Source organism: Condylostylus longicornis, unplaced genomic scaffold, assembly GCF_029603195.1.
Source record: "Condylostylus longicornis isolate FDR11 unplaced genomic scaffold, ASM2960319v2 ptg000063l, whole genome shotgun sequence".
Classification (NCBI taxonomy): Eukaryota; Metazoa; Arthropoda; class Insecta; order Diptera; family Dolichopodidae; genus Condylostylus; species Condylostylus longicornis.
The window spans coordinates 60,820-79,486 of record NW_026578031.1 but is presented as its reverse complement, the minus strand read 5'-3'; the positions used below and the strand labels follow the sequence as shown (position 1 = coordinate 79,486).

Here is an 18,667-nt window from a genome sequence, read left to right as displayed (position 1 = left end):
AATACAAAATTCAGCTTATCAATTGTTATTGCTGAATTGTGTAGCAATGCAATATTACTACAATTCTGAAGTCACGGAAAGTTTTGTTTAATAACTGAAAATTGAATTTAACAATATAGAGTGAATTTTTTACATTTAAACATTAAATGTAAATAATTTTCTTTATCAGAGAATTTATACGATATTTTTATGTAATTTTTATGTAATTTCATATTTAAATTAAACAAAAAATTATTCACATTTTTTTTTGTACACACACATACATACATCCATAAAAATAAATATAATAAAGAGTGTCCTTTTCAGTTCATTATTACAGATCAAATAAATGTTTTCCGCGGTTCTTCTTTTAACCATAACTCGCCAATATCTTGTAGATAATAAAATTCCATTCAAAAAAAAAAAATACTTTTAATACTATAGATACAAAAAAAAATAATTTTAAAAAAATATTATCCTTATTACTTTTCGATTAACTTAAAAGCAAAAAAACTAAAATAAAAAAAAAACTCATTATCGTCTTTTAGCCTTCATTCATTTTTACCGCATTTTTTCTCTTATCACACTTTGAAAGAAATTAAGACTCACTTATCTTGTTTGAATCTTAATTTTTTTTTCTCTCTCTCTAATTCTCTCTTATATTTTCGTTGGCATGTTTTTTTTTTGTTTGTTTTCTCTTTTTGTCGCACATCTTAATTTTTAAATATTTTTCCCTCAGGTTTTTTGTTTTTTCTTTTGATTTTAATTTTCTTCTTTTTGTTTTTTTTTTTTATATTTTCAAATCTAAAATGTTCCATTCAATTTTCAACCCAAAAAAAAAATAAGCAGACGTCGCCAATCGCGTTTCGACGACGAGCTTTTATCACTTAAGATTATCACATCTAAAAAGGAAAAACAAAAGAAAAAAAATGGAAAAACAAAAGTAAACTAATAAACAAAGAGATTGTGATATAGCAACAAAGTTGCTAGGGGTCAAAATGTATATAAATATAAAAATTTTAATGCAATAAGGGAATTTTTTTTTTATAATAATAACGAATAGTTTTGATTATTTACAAATTTTATATTAGAAAAATGCTCGTGCATGTGTAAGGAAGTGTGTTATCTTTTCAATATAATAAATAATTTCAATATAATGTATATACATATATTTGTATGTGTATATATTATTATATGCATGTGTTCATACTAAATCACATTTATGGCATAAATATATCCTTAAAATAATTTCTAAAATGAGTGTAAAAACTGATTATAAATTGAAATATACCACTCAAATATATAAATTGTAAATATAAAATAATGAACATTACACATTTACATACTTATGTACATGTGCACACAACATTGAATTTTATAATCTTATATATGTGCATATACCTACTTACTTACATATATAGAAAAAATGATTTGATTTTCGTTTAATGAAAATGATAAAAAATTTTATAAATTTTAAATTTTTTCATGAGAAGCAAAGATTACCAGAAACCAAATAAATAAAATAAATTTTAATAATTTGTAGTTGTAATCAGATTTTTGATTAATATTCAGAAATATTTATATGTTTGTAAAATAATTTATAGCAGGTCAGTATGGTATGAGAAAACTTGGGCGGATATTTTATGATATCATGATCATTAATTTTTATAAATTAAAATTGTAATGAAATTCCTTAACAAGGCTAGCGAGAAATTATCTACTTTAGTTTTGAAATTAGAAATTTGAAAATTATTTTTTCACATTTAAACTGAAGTAATTGAAAAATATTATATAAAGAACTTTATATTAAAACTACTCTTATTTTTAAATTATTAGTACACATACTAATAAAAATAAAATTATGTGAAATTGTTTGTTGAAGCTGTGAAATTGTTCACTTCTTTCGATGAGCTACGGACTTGGCGAATGTAAATGTTAGAAATCTTAGTCGATATTTGAGCAGTTTGGGCTGGTTATAATGAGAGATGGAAAAGGAGAGATCTTGCGGTACCACAAGTGACCTAAATAGCCTAAAAATACCCTTTATATATTATGAAATTTATTTAAAAATAACATCTAATATTTTGGAGGTAATTTTCGAATTTCTATAATTTTTGAATTAAAGCACAGAAATATTGTAAATTTGCATTTTAATACTTATTAAAAAATCATATACTTAGGTTAAACTAATGTAAAAATTGTAGAATTTTCTAAAATTTTATACAATATTTAAATATTTTAATTACTAATTATAAATTCTAAGTTGTATATTAAGTATACATATGCTATACAAAAAGAAGTGAATGCAGATTAAATATGCATACGATTCCTTAGAAAAACAAAACTTTTATTAAAATTGAAATATGCAAAAAATAAATTTATAAATACTTATTTTTTAATATTTAAAAACCATGCAATCTTAACAAATTTTATTTGTTTACTTATATATGAGATATTTATATATTCCACGATTATAATTATTATAATTAAATGAATAGTTACTTATCTATTATAAAAAATAAAAAAAAAACATAAAAATATTGAAAAAAAAAATTCCGATTTCTATAGCAAATAAATTTCAAGTTTTAATTTTACTTAAGGGTGTATCAAATGAATTGTTAATATTTTTCTTTTTTGTTTTACAAATAATTCATATGAATTTATATGTAAATATATATATATATATACCAAGTTCATACTTAATATGATAAAATAATTTTTTTTTTAATTCTATAAATATTGGATAAATTTACATACATTTCTATTTTTTTTTTTAATTTTCTTTACTTCTTAAAGCATTGTAAGTGTGTACATACTTATATACTTATATATATATATACTATACATGTACAAACTCACATATAATTTTATCGTCCTTCTTGTCTGGTTTTGCTTTTAAAATGATAACGACTATAATAACAATGAATCAACTTTTTAGATTAGAAACTAACAAATTTTTTTTATCTAAAAGCTTTTTTCCTCTCCAAACAAAACAAAAATGAAATTAAAATAGCAGAAAATGGTAAAAAAAAAAAACAATAACAACAAAAAAAACGTAAATTTAATCTCTCTATTTATTCAATAAATCAGTAATGCTTAAAGCAAAAATTTACATTTTTATGTACACATAGTAACTATATGTATATGATAATTGTGTATGATTGCGTACATACTTGTATATATATAATGATATTGTTATCTATAAGTAGTAAGTAATAGTTATTTCCTATTATATTTACCCATATAAATATATATGTATAAATATGTATAAATATTTAATGATATAAGTAGATTATTTTTATAAATTACTTGATTTTTAGAATCTTTATAGCACACAAAAATTGCTTAATACTTTTAAATATTTTAACATTTTTATTGTTCTAATGATTAAAATTTAATTTTTCATTATTATTTTTACAAAATTCATAATATATAAATAAGTATGCCTGTTTTTAAAAATACAGCAATAAAATATTTATATATACATACATATACGTAATTCAGCTTATAAATTGTATTTGCTGAATTGTTTACTAATACAGTATTATTGCAATTTTAAAATCATTTTAAAAGAAATAAAAGGGCTTATGGAGAAAAACCCTCTATCACACATTTTAAAAATTTTGAAATAATAGGAAGAAAATATGGAAAATATTATTTCACGGCTAAGTATTCATTTTAAAAATGTAGATTGTAAATTAAAAGAAAGTATACAATATTTCCCCAAATATTACGGTATAATAGTAGTAATATGAATTTGTATATGGTTTTTTCAATTAATTCCAAAATATTTTAAAATTCATTATTATGTTGGAGATTCATTAAATTAATGGAGATTTATTTACATTTTTGACCATTCAAAAAAAAAAAATTTTTTTTTGTATTTAATCTTCTTCAATTCATAAAACATAATCTAATTTACTTCCCCCTGGACTCAATATCGGAAATTTATCAATATTATGTATTAATACACAATTCAGCTTATAAATATTAATTGCTGAATTATATAGTAATACATTATTATTGAATATCCGATGTCAAGGTTAATCAATTTTAACCTAGAAAAGCTATATTATTAGAAAATTAAAATATTATTTTATATATTAAATCATACTCAATACTTATGTCAGTAAAATGTTAATTCATAATTCTCGAATAATTTGACTATAACTATTTTTAATTTACTAAAAATATTTTCATAACAAAAAATTATAATATTAATCAAAAAATAAAGATCTAACAAAAAATTTTTCCCTTTTATCATATAAAAATATTAACTACACATCACAGGCTAAAAAACACATAACTTTTATACATAAATATGCAAGTACAATATTGCTTTATAACACGCACAAAATTATTCCAAGTTTAAATAAATGTGTGTGTTTATTTTTTTTTCTAATTTTTCTCGGCAAACCATTCAAACGAATTTATTTTAGCTACTTTTAGCTGTTTTCGTCAATTAAATTAGATATTTTTTTTTTCATTTTTAAAGATAATCTATTTAGATATCAAAAGAATTATCTTTTTTACTTTTTTTTTTTTGTAAATAAAAAAAATTTATGTACACCTCATTCATTTTTTATAAAATGCTTTATTCAAATATATTTATATATGTATATATATATATATGTATAACCAATGTACGGTATTTAAACATAGGTGAGTAGAAATGTATGTAAATATTAAATTATATAAAAAGTCAAAATGTATGTATGTACATGTTTCTATATACGCGCGAGTATAGAGAGGGTTCGAAATGAATCAAAAATAAGAAAACACAAAAAAAAAAAAAATGAGAAAAAAAGTAACTTTGACAGTTTCAGATAACGAAAACAATGAGGAACTTTGAAATAAAAGAACTAAAAAAAAAAAATAAGAAAATAAAAAAAAATTAATATCACATGAAATATGAAAAAAATATTTTAATATTTTATAATCCCCTAATTTAAATTTATATATGTATGTACATATAGAAGTATGTATGTGCAATAATGCTTAGTTATCGTAAATACTAAATTTATTTTACTTTATGTATTAAATATAATTTCCAAAAGGAATAATTAAATAAGAATTTTATCATATTATTGACTACATATTTATTCACATAACTTCGAAAATTGTATTGTTATACAATTTAGCAATTAAGTACAATTTACGAGCTGAATTGCATATTAATACCGTAATGACTGCAGATTTAAAATAAATGAAAATATGAAAAAGCATTTAAATATTTTTTTTCTATTTGCACAATATTAATAGTTTTAAAATTTATTTAATTAATTTTTTAAATTTAAACATTTAGAAAATAGCAGTTAAGTAATTAAAATAACAGACTGTTTAAATCAAGATTATATTTAGATCTACTACTTAGTATCATTATTAAATTTGCAATAAATTAAAATTTGTAATAAGTATATTACAAATTTTATTTTTAAATAAATAAATTTCTTAATTTAAATACTTAAATTTGTAATTATTAAGTAAACTAATTTGATAACTCAATTATTTTATTTCATTTCATTTTTTTGATTATGATTTAACAAAAAATTTTAAAATAAATAACTTAAATTTTTTATTTAAATATTAGAATTTTTTGATATTATAAGATTACAAGTGTTTACTTTATTCAGAATATTGTAGCAAATTATGTTCTTTTGATTTCATAAAAAAAAAACCAAATATACTCGTACATAACGTTTGCATACATGGGTAGGTATCTAAGATTAGAAAATTAATTTAAAATTTCTTAAAATTAAAATTAAATTTTAAAGAATAAATGATTATACATTTAAAATGCACATTTCTGATTATTTAATGCAAATTAATTAAATTTATAATAGTATACGTGGATATGAAATATAAGTACCTAGTATAATTCCCTAATTATTTACAAATGATTTTGTTAAGGTAAATTAAGCATTCTTATTAATTCTCGAACTAAGTATTCTAAATATATTTTAAAATTTAAAAGTACCCCTCATGATCCAACATTGAAGATACCTGTTATGAAAATCGCCAAACAAAAATAATTTTAAATATAGCAAATTGTTTTATAATAATTATTATTTTGTACAAATTATTCATTATTAATCTACTTAATAATTGAAGTTTAGTGGGTACTTAATATAAACTAACAATAGAAAACCATATGGCTCGCACAGAGCACAGGTCAATTTTGTTTCTACTTTAATATATTAAATGTAGTGATAATAATACATGTAATCAAATATTTTATACATTTTTAGAATAATTTTTGATGGATTTGTTTTGCATTATTTTTTTTTTTTTTGCCTTTCCAAAATTAGATAATGATAGGTGGTATATAAGTATGTAGGTATACTTAAGTAAGTAAATTCTAAATATTTTTATCTACTTATCTGAATATTTCTTATTTTTTTTTTTTTTATTTCTATTCAATATTTTAATCTATCAATTTGTCAAACCGGTCCCCTTATCTATAATTTAAGTAAAAGACCAACAAATGAATTTTTTATAAAAAAAAATTCGTAAATAAATTTAATGTTTTGATATAAATCCCAATTTATTTAATCTTTAAACAAATTTAATGCCCATATACATACATACATACATATATATATATATGTGGTATGTATAACAACAATATGAAAGTAAATATATGTAAATAAATTGTTATATTATCTTTTATAATTTGTATTTAATATTATATTATGTATATATGAATGTACGTAAGTAAAAAAGAAATAAAAAAAAACATTTATAACACTTAAAATTAAGTGATAAACAGAAAATAAATTGCTTGATTTTTTTTGTTTATTTTACTTATGTATTTCTTATTTACAATTAAGTATATTATATACATATATATATTATACAAATCTGTATATAATGAAATATTATTGAATAAATTTAAATAAAATTACTTACTTTTTAAGAAAGGCTTTGGATGAGATTGTTTCCTCCTTGACATATTCTCACATTTAAAAATGATTTCATTAAACAAAATACCAAAATTATTGTATTTATAACTTTATAAATTTACAAAGAATAAAATTTATTATTAAGATTACAATATATTTTTTTCTTATTTTCTTTAAACACGAAAAAACAAACTAAAAACTAAATTAATTTAGTTAACTTTTATGTTATTTTTAATTCTAGTTGAAAAAGAAATTTTATTATCAAATATTCTTTTTTTTTTCTTTTTATTTCTTTACTTAGAAAATTTTCTTTTGCATTTGATTACAAAAAGAACTGAAATCAAAAAAAAAATTGGATTTTACACCCCCTAAAAAAAATATTGTAAAACCGATTAACCACCGACACCGTAAATTACTTTTTATTTTTACTTCTTCATTGTCCGAGCTAATTCTTAAAACTGAAATTTCAAATATTAAAATGACAAATCTTTTATTTAAAAAAAAAAGAAAAAAATACATGAATGAAAAAGAAAATGCAAAATATTTGAAAACTGAAAATGCGATAAAAAGAATTTTGTTTTCTTTCTTTTTTTTGTTTTTATAACAAGAGAATGAAGACCTTTCAAAAGTGAAGTTTTAGAAATGTCAAAATTACTATACTACATATTATTTTTAATTTACTGGTTGAAATTTTTTATTTGACAGAATATACATTCAATATTTCAATCCTTTACTTAGGTATAATTTGATTTCAAGCGTCTTTTCAAAAGCATACAAATTATAATTGAAGCATACAATTATATTAAAATTTTTTACAACACAAATACAAGTTGCTAGCAAAAATTTAAATTTACGAGAAACAAGAACATAATTATTAAATTTTTTACATTTTTGGGAATTCGAATAAAATACAATTAAGAAACTTATCGGAAACTGATAATATAATGAAAACATTTTTAATAACGTCTAAATTGCCATAAAATTTATAAAAGAAATTTGATGCAAAAAAGAAATCTGTATGTGTCGAATTTCTCCTTCTGTCAAATTAGTGGCTGATTTTTTTATATTCCTTAGTTAAGGGAACATATTTTAACAGTGCTACACAGAAATGTCTTATACCTGAACGGAATTATTTGGTTTTCAAGAATTATAAAACTAAGTTATTTTTTTCTCTTGAAGAGATTTTTTACACATATTATATTATTGTTGTCGTATTAATTCCTGTATTTCAACTTTAATATATGTATGATAAAATATTTTACGTTTAGTAATGGTGTAATATAATGAATTATAGACAGTTAAACGAATACTGTCAATTTACTCCAGCGCCATCTTTTACAGAGTACATGTAGGTAAAAAAGGTACAATGTGCCATATACTTTATGTGCCAAAAATGCTATAAAATTTGCCAAAAATGGTGGGTTTAAATTAAATAATTTTGTAAATAAAAATGTTTTTGTTCGCAAACATTATTAAACATATTTTTATGAAAAAATATCTGAAATAATTCTAATAAGCCTTAAAATAGGACTAGAAAATTTTAAAGCCAAGTTTTCTTAACCAATAAAATTAAAAAAAAGTCTTACAATTAAATGATGTAAAGTTATATTAAGTTTCGCAAATTAAATTCAGTGATAAAAAAAAACCTAAATAAATTTTTTTTATTAATATGTGTTTGCTAATATTTAGTTTAACATGCGTAAAGCAGTTACATAAAAACAATGCATTAAAGGAATAAAAGAATCAATGACTTATCTGAGTAAAACAGAAAATATTGCTTGAAATCATACCGTTTTTAACTGTAGTTGAACTTCTTGTTGTTGTTTTGAGTTAGAACTTCACATGCAGCCTATTTTTGTTACCAAATGTGTACTATTTTTACACAGCAAAAAGAAAATTTATTTTAGTTTGTAGTTTTACGATAGTATTTACAATAAGTTCAGCAAAAGAATTTTTAACAAAAAAATTAATACTATTTTGCCAATATTTGTCTTGGTTTGTTTTGTAATTTTTTAAGTTTTGACACATGTCACACTATTTGCAAATAATCGTTTTTATTGAATTTTTTGTTAAAACATATTGCTAATAACTTTTGCCAAAATATCATTATTGCATTAATTTATAATTTATTTTGTGAGAATTATTATAAATAATATATATCCCAAAAATATTTGTATTATTACATATAAAATAATTTTTCCTTATAACTTGTAATTTAGCAAAGTTTAATATTTAAATAAATGTGTTTTATTTATTTACTAACTAGATGTCATCATATTTATCTAAGATTTGAACCAAGAATCAACATTGTTTAAATAACAATTCGATTACTTAAAAAAACTACTCAAACAAATTATGAGTAAAAATATGCAAAATGAGGATACGAAATATAATTTTTGTTATTTTCTTATGCTTTTATGTTTTTATAATAATAAATTAGAATCCCTAATTATTACACTAATCAACATATTGATATGATGTCAATGATGTAATGTTGCTTTTCAATTAAACATTTTCAACATTAAACTGTTCCTATCAACTCTTCGAGTTAATACAAAAGTGAAGAACAAACGGGCAAACTGTTAACAAGGGAAAAATTGTGGTAGGTTTCTAGCTTTTTTTTTTTTTTTAAATTATGTGCTACAAATTTTTAATTTTAAACATAGTTTTAAAACATGAAATTAATATGAAAATGCTTTGAACATTTTTTTTCATTTGATTAATTTCCAAAATAATCAAATCGGCTTAATGTTGTATCATTAACGGTATAACATTAAAAAATGGATTTTTTTTCTTATTATAAAAATGAGTGTTATATTTAAAATGAAAATAATATAGAATAAATAAATATTATTTTTATAGCAATTTTTAAAAGTATAAAACTTCAATTAATAAATTAGATTTTTTTTATTAATTTCAAAAAAGTAATTTAAATTTGCTTGCTTACGATAAAATTTCTCACTCAAACTAAAAAATACTCAATAATAATTTTTTACTCAAAAGAATTTTCTATACCTACACTTAAGTATTTATTTTAAAGCAAAACCATTTTATTCAACATTTCACATTTAAATTTTATTTGTGTATCAGCTAGCATTACAAGCAGTGAATAAAAATTGAAAAATAATAAAAAGAAAATAACAATATATTACTGAAAATAATGAAATATAATTGTATCGTAAATTAAAAAATAAACATAGTGATTGCATTTAACAAAATTTAGAACAAAAATAAAACATATTTAAACATTATAAATTGTTAATATAGGCTATAGACATTAATATAAGCTAAAAAATTTAATAATATAAATTTGAAAATACATAGTCTTGAATTAAAATATTTTGAAAATTTATAAAAATGATGATGGATTGCGGAACGTTACAGATCACGCCCCCAGCTTCTCCAAATTCTCATGTAAGTACCCATTTAAATAAATTATTTGTATATACGATTATCTTTTAAAATAAGGAATTAAATATTAAATTTTAAAAAATATTTACAATTTATAATTAGTTTATATAGATAAAAATATATTATATGTAAATATATGGCGGGTATTAAATGAGTAAAATTCAGTAAATAAAAAAATAAAAAGAAAAAAAAATTCTCGTCTACTCTACCTACAAAAACAAATAGGTAGATCACGCAGTAAACATTCACCAAAGCTTTGATATCATCTGGTGTTCACGTGAACACAGAATGTTTTGTTGCTATTATGTGTATACATTCATAATATTATTATATGAATGTACGTATATATAAAGATATGTACATATAGTTATGAATGAACCATTGTATTGTGTACTTTGCCTCTTTCAAATAAATTATGTACACATACAAATATAGATATTTATAAAGATATATACAATTATTGTATGAGCACGTATGTTATTTTAAAATACGTAAAATATACCTGCAATGGCTTATAGGAATAAAAATTATATTTTTACCGTTGTGCTCATTTTTGAGGAACTAAAATTTGAAGAAAATTTTGTTAGACATTTATTAAACATTTTATATAAATTGATTTTATACTAATTTTGTTCGAAATTTAGTAAATTTTTTTTGGAAGAGGTTCCTTAACAGTTTAAGGTCCCGGATATGTACACAAATATATATGTATGTATGTATATGCGTGTGACAGGAATTTTTGCTTCATAATTCTTTAGAGAACCCTAATATGTTTTTAATATAAAATTTTATAAAATATTTTATTGATTAAATTTTATTTGTCGTTTAGTGTTTAATTTTTACAACAAACATGCATTTTAATAAAGTATTATTAAATTAATTTAAAAATAGAAATTATAATTAAATTTTAATAAAAATTAGAATTAAAATTAAAAATTAATTAACAAATTTCTATTATGTATTTTAAGAAATTCACGTTAATATAATAATAACACGTACAAAATATTTACCATACGTCTTTATTACATGCCTACATACCTACCATTATTAATATTTATTTCACTAAAAAATCTGTTGTTGTTATATTTTACATAAAATTTTTAAAAAAAGGCTCGTTCTACAATACTAGTATAAAATAATTATTATAGGTGTGTGTGTGCTTGTATACATGAAAAGCTTCCCATAAAATTTCATTTGACCAAGTCTCGTAATAGTATACTTGTGTGTGTACATTCACAATGTATATTGTATAGTATGCGTCATCGATGTTTACTATTAATTTTTTTTTTTTCTTTAATACAATAATATCACCTTCTTTAGCAAAACAAAAAAAAAAAAGAAATAAAAAATAATAAAAAGAAAAAAAAATAATAAAACACCAGAAGAAAGAAAAGTTTAAACTCGTAATAGGGGGTGTGTGAGTAAAGTAGTTTTGTTAGTTAGCTGTCATGAAAAATTCAATAAAATGTAGATGGCAAAAAATATATCGAATGTATACTTGCATATACATTCGATATATTTTTTAAAAATATACGTATGTATGCATATAGTACAAAATATTACATTTTAAATTTACTAAAAGCTAAACAAAAGTTATTATTTAAATATAAAGGAATAGTAAACTTTTATATACAAAGATGTAGTTACATATTATACATATGTATGTATAACAATATGTTCAATAACAATGCGAAAAAAGTTCGTGTTTTGAATCTTTGTGTTTTAATATTATAATGGGGGAGTAGTAGTACCTATAGAGTGTGATAATTGTAATTGCATAAACGGATTGAATTTTAATAATTAATATTTATACATACATATACACATACAAAGCTACAAGACGTACAAATATAATATTTATGACGTTATTTTTACTACTCATCCTGTACCTATATAACATTATTTTTTTTACATTAAATAAGCATAGTCAATTACAAACATTTTATATTTTTTAAATATTTAAAAATATGAAGTAATTTAAGAGATGAATTACTTTTTTTTTTTTTAATAGGTATATAAAAATTTTTAATTTCAAGGATGCATACAAACACACATGCTTAGCTAATAGCTACATATTATATGAAAATATTGCACGAATTGGTTTCGTGATCGGAATTTTTTTTTTTTATTTTCTTTTCTCAATAATTTTATGCAATAACAAAAGCAAAAAAAATTAATTCAATTTGCATATTTTTAGGTAAAATAAAAATTGTTCGTATTTTTTCTTTATTTTTTATACATATGTAGGTATATATGCGTGTATGTTTGTGATATACAATATTAGCTAGGGTCAAATTCTTTTTGAACTTATTTTTTTTTTTATTGAAACTAAAAAAAGCTCAAAATCACGCCTTTAGAGTGTGTGTTCTATATATATACATTTTTTTTTTGATTATTTAGGATCTTATTATCAATCACGCCCATGTAGTCATAACATTTCATGACCGAATAGATTATTTTTATTTTAGAACTTGTTATCGCAACAAACTTTTTTCTGTTGATACTTTTATACATCATTAATACAATTTATACTACATATGTACATACATTCATGTATGATATGACTGCTTTTATATTTACATACATATTTTTTTTTAAATTAAACCAGAAAAAAATGTGATTTCAATGTTATAACTTTAAATACAAAAATTTTGAGTTCTTTGATTAAAAAATTAAAATTATACATACATATATATACAAAAATCATATTTTCTATAAATATCTTATAAAAATATTATCATATACTAGTAAAAATGTAGATCACGAAAATTTTTTAAAATATAAAAATATTTTATTGATTTATTTATGTTTTTTTTTTTATTTATTTTTTAGGAAAAAATATTTTCGGCATATACCGATCAACATTTCTATGCAAATAATATTTTAAGTATTACACCAAATCCATCCGATTCGGAAGATACAATCTCTGATCATCAATTAAAATATCCAATACAAAGAGAATCTGTAATTAAATGTGCAACATCGAATGGTGGTATATCATCTGTATCATGTAGTAATTTTATTAATAATAACATTAGTAACATATTGGAGTATAATAATAATACAAATGAATGTTCATCCCCAAATGTATTTCGACAATTAAAATTTAAATATGGTCGCAATGGATGTTGCAATAGTAACAACAACAATAACTACAATAGTAATACTATTAATTCAAATAATAAAAATAGTAATAATAATTATGATAATAATCAAATGATCAATAATCATAATAATAATGTTAATAATACTACACAGGATATAAATGAAGAAGAAAAATATGTTACAAATGCATTTAATTTTGGAAAAAATAATGATGTTAATAATGTACAATTAAGTAACAACAATTTAATAATACAACAAAATACGACAAATATGGATTTAACACAACAAAATATCAATAAAGATGATATAAATGATATTAGTAATACAAATGATGGATATATAAATAATAATCACAGTTTCGAGAATATCAATGTAGCTTTACAACAACCAACCACAAAAAGTCCAATATTGAGTTTTATAACAACTGATAATACAGCCATAAAATCCCAAATGATTACACCTACAGATAATATTTATTGTATTCAAATTGTTCAAAATCCTAGTTGCATACAAATTTCACCAAATTTAATTAAATGTAATAATAGAACACAACAAAATCCGTCTAATCCAGAAAGAAAAAGAATATTTGAATGCAAATATGAAGGATGCGGTAAGTTTATAACACTTTTTTCAGTTTTATAATTATTAAATAACAAAATAAAATTAAAATATTTATTTATTATTTTTCTTTTTTTTTTACAGGTAAAAATTATTTTAAATCATCACATCTTAAAGCTCATGAACGAGTTCATACCGGTGAAAAACCTTTTAGTTGTAAATGGCCAAATTGTGGTAAAAGCTTTTCGCGTTCTGACGAATTATCAAGGCATAAACGAACACACACTGGTGAAAAAAAGTTTGTTTGTCCATTACAAATATGTGGGAAAAAATTCATGAGAAGCGATCATTTATCAAAGCATGTGAAAAGGCATTTAAAAAATAAATCGAATTTAACAAATAATCAAGGAGAAAAATTAAGATTAATATTCCCTGCTTCATCTCAATCAGCTTTTCTTCTTTAGACTAAAAAATATTTAAAAATTATATTAAATATTTACAAATTTAAAAAAAAAATCCTTCATAACTTATAAAAAAGTTTTTTCTGTGATATTAAATTATTATAAGCACATGATTATTATTAATTATTTAAATTTCATATATTTGAAGTTACAAAATGCAAAATTTATTCTTTAGTATGTTTAGTAAAATAAGAATATTTATTATTTATCAAAGTGAAAAAAAAACTTTGGTAATTTTACATTCATTATTATATTTTACAATTAACTATATGAAAAATGAAAAATAAAAATATATTTTGAAAATAAATACTAGAAAATATTGAAATATAACTGACTTTTTCTTTTTATTTCTTAGTCTAACTATTTTATTTCTTGGACAAATGTCCATTGCATTAGATCTCCCAAGAATAATTTTTGATAATACCATTGACTCAACCATTGGTAAAAAGATATCGCTATAAGGTTTCGATTGACAAATAAAATAAAAAGATACGAATAGCTTTTAAGAACTTTACTAAGTTTGCACTAAAAATTTTTACGTTAATTCTGATTCCATTCACCGGGTTAGAAGAATGTGAGTGAGGAACATATGTGAGTTTGCATAATATAGTTTTCAAGTAAAAATACTTTGTTTACTTACCGCAATATATGTGTCTCGCTTTTTCTAAAAATATAAAAAAACTCAGTCACTCTTTTTCGGAAGAAGACAAGCCTGGTCGAAATTTTTAAATTTTTACTTGAAATGTTACGAAATGCTATGGAAAAAAATTGTAATCTTATCGAGACTGGAATAGAAATATAAAATAGAACCGGCTGGCATAATTATATACCTAACTGAATAAATATCAAATTGGTAACCGTACTTTTCTATTGTGAATGTTCAAATTCACAATAAAATGTCATTAAATTGTTAAGGGAGTATTTTGTGTAATGTCACTCAAATTTTACTCATATAACCAAATTTCACGTAGATGAAGTTCAACGTCAACTAGAAGTGAGCCATCAGAGAAAAATTATTTTACTTGCGGAAACGCGTGTTTTAATTTCGTAATTGTTTTTTAAAATAATTACATTTTAATAATTAAAACAATAAGTTATTGACAGAAATGGCGGAGGAAAGTGCTCAAAAATCCGATTTCGCAGCAAAATTTTCTACACTTAATGTTAACGCAATGGAATTTATACCTAGCTTCATGAATTCCCCTAACACCAACTCAGCTAATAGTTTTAGCATAGATAAAGAAAGTCCAGCAATAGAAAAAAATGAATGTGAAAATATAGAAACAAATATAACCTTGGATCCAGCTCCCCTATCCAAAAACGAAAATATTGAAGACAATCTACCACAGATACGTAAGTAAAATTTATAGCAAAAAAAGAAAAATCAGTCTCCACTTAATAGACGATTTATAATGTATATACGTAGCATTTTACCTGCTCTATTTTTTCCCTAACCTAAGAAATTTATTTTTCTAATTGGGGCAGACAAAATTTAAATTCATGATACCACTATCAAATATTGTAGTAACGATGATTTTAGTAAAAGTGTTTATTTTATATAAGTATATATTTATATATAGTTTTAAGTCTACGATTTTTTTAATTTTTTCTAATATTTTCGTATCGTACTATTTTTTAATTAATCGTTTCAGAATACTGCTCATAACATTTAAATTTTGTAGATAATAGTTGCGAGATTATTTTTTCAATTTCATTGCATATTAAAGCTAATCCTATTTTTAATTTTTTTTTAAAATCACAATTATGAAACTCGAACAAATTTATTTTTTTAGAAAACGACCCTGTCGACAGCTGGGACGTGGAAGATGAACCAGTACTCACACCCGAAGATGATGATTTAGATGAAAATGATGATGATATGTTCGGTGAAGAAACTGAACCTAAGCCGACCAAGAAAAAATTACCAAAAATTGAGGATACGAAAAGTAAAAAGGAACATGTTAATGTAGTTTTTATTGGGCATGTCGGTAAGTTTCCATGGTTCTATGATACACTTAAAAAAATTGACATTTTCTTATATCATAAAGATGCCGGTAAATCTACTATTGGAGGTCAAATAATGTCATTAACTGGAATGGTGGACAAAAGAACATTAGAAAAGTATGAACGTGAAGCTAGAGAAAAATCGCGTGAAAGTTGGTACTTATCATGGGCTTTAGACACTAATCAGGAAGAAAGGGATAAGGGGAAAACGGTTGAAGTAGGAAGAGCATTCTTTGAAACTGAGCGAAAACATTTCACGATTTTGGATGCTCCAGGTCATAAAAGTTTTGTTCCAAATATGATCGGTGGTGCTGCTCAAGCTGATTTAGCAGTTTTAGTAATTTCGGCGCGTAAAGGAGAATTTGAAACTGGTTTTGACCGAGGGGGGCAAACACGAGAACATGCTATGCTAGCGAAAACTGCCGGAGTAAAACATTTAGTCGTATTGGTTAATAAAATGGATGATCCAACCGTTAATTGGGATGAAAGTCGTTACAATGAATGCCGAGATAAAATTTTACCGTATTTGAAAAAACTAGGTTTTAATCCAGCTAAAGATTTAACTTTTATGCCATGTTCTGGCCTTACTGGTGCAGGTTTAAAGGAACCAATTGAAGAGAATTTATGTCCTTGGTACAGAGGGCCTGCTTTTATACCTTTTATCGATGAATTGCCTTCATTAAATCGAAAATTAGATGGACCTTTTATAATGCCTATTGTCGATAAATATAAAGATATGGGTACGGTAGTTATGGGTAAGGTCGAGTCAGGATGTGCAAAAAAAGGTCAAAATCTTCTAGTAATGCCGAACAGAGTAAGCCTTAAAATAAAGCGAAATATGTAATTATTTAATAAATTAATCTTTTTAATTTTGTTTAGACTCAGGTCGCTGTAGATCAACTGTGGTCGGATGATGATGAAGTAACAGCAGTAGGGCCAGGTGAAAATGTTAAAATTAAATTAAAGGTAAATTTAATAGAGTTTGTGTTAATTGAATTTTTACTTAACTTTTTCAATTTTAGGGAATTGAAGAAGAGGATGTTTCACCTGGATTTGTCCTTTGCGATGCATCAAATCCAATTAAAACTGGCAAAATATTCGACGCACAGGTTGTGATCTTAGAGCATAAATCAATTATATGTGCTGGATATTCTGCGGTAATGCATATTCATTGTGCAGCTGAAGAAATTACTGTTAAGGTAAAATTTTATTTCAAGCAATTTTAATAAACATAAAATTTGATTTTGAGCAAATTTAACGAAAATTCTCATATCTTTCAATATCTAAATGAATTTAACAAAATACAATACTTTTCTAGGCTCTTATTTGTTTGGTTGATAAGAAGACTGGAGATAAATCAAAAACACGTCCACGTTTCGTTAAACAAGACCAAGTTGCAATAATGAGAATTGAATGCTCTGGTATGATATGTTTAGAGCAATTTAAATTATTTCCACAAATGGGACGATTTACGCTGCGAGATGAAAGTAAGATTTGATCTTCTATAGTAAATTAAACATAATTTCAATATTTTCTTTTCTTTCAGATAAAACTATTGCAATCGGTAAAGTTTTAAAAGTAATTGAATAATTTTGCAAATGTAAAACTAAAAATTTTATTAAATGTTAAATTATATGTATATAAATATGAATGCATGATATCTATATATATTTTACTATATAATTATAATTATTCCTTTAAATATACTATTTTGTACATATATATCATGCATACATATGATATGCATTTATTGCAAGATGGACGTTTTGAAAACTGCAACATTAATCGAGCTTGCTGCAGATATGTGCGTTATTATTATATGAAATAAAAAAATAGCTTACAATTTTGTATTCTTAAGTTTTTCAAAAAAAAAAAAAAGAAAAAGAAAAAAGATTCCAATATATCAAAAACAAAAAAAAAAAATAATTTCATTTTGAATTAATTATTTATAAAAATTCTGTTATTGACATTTTTTATAATATATTATATAAGAACCTAAGAAGTGTTTAAATTTTTTTCTGTTCAATAAAACATATTTAATCAGGATTCAAGTTTTATACAAACACTTACTTTGGTTTGAATTACACTTTTGCTATTTGAAGTATTTTGTATAATATTTATGTAGTTGTTTTTAAAAGTTAAAAACTGCGAAATTCACGTTTTAATGAATATTTAATATTACAAAACACATCATTCTGTTAATACTTATTAAATGAATATTTTTTTTTCTTACAAATTATGAGAAAC

The 18,667-nt window shown here is 22.3% G+C and overlaps 2 protein-coding genes across 2 annotated transcripts; both read left to right on the top strand.

The window, feature by feature from the left end:
• The first annotated feature begins 9,954 nt into the window (after window positions 1-9,954).
• LOC129612190 (Kruppel-like factor 2) lies at window positions 9,955-14,706 on the top strand. The gene is made up of 3 exons (XM_055525708.1): window positions 9,955-10,295; window positions 13,125-14,007; window positions 14,100-14,706. The coding sequence occupies exons 1-3, from the start codon at window positions 10,239-10,241 to the stop codon at window positions 14,417-14,419; spliced, it is 1,260 nt and encodes a 419-aa protein (XP_055381683.1). The 5' UTR covers window positions 9,955-10,238; the 3' UTR covers window positions 14,420-14,706.
• Window positions 14,707-15,388: 682 nt separating this feature from the next.
• Window positions 15,389-18,453, top strand: LOC129612184 (eukaryotic peptide chain release factor GTP-binding subunit ERF3A). The gene is made up of 7 exons (XM_055525702.1): window positions 15,389-15,769; window positions 16,210-16,404; window positions 16,465-17,234; window positions 17,300-17,386; window positions 17,443-17,619; window positions 17,739-17,907; window positions 17,967-18,453. Exons 1-7 carry the CDS (start codon window positions 15,523-15,525, stop codon window positions 18,008-18,010), a joined length of 1,689 nt encoding a protein of 562 aa, XP_055381677.1. The 5' UTR covers window positions 15,389-15,522; the 3' UTR covers window positions 18,011-18,453.
• Window positions 18,454-18,667: the final 214 nt, after the last annotated feature.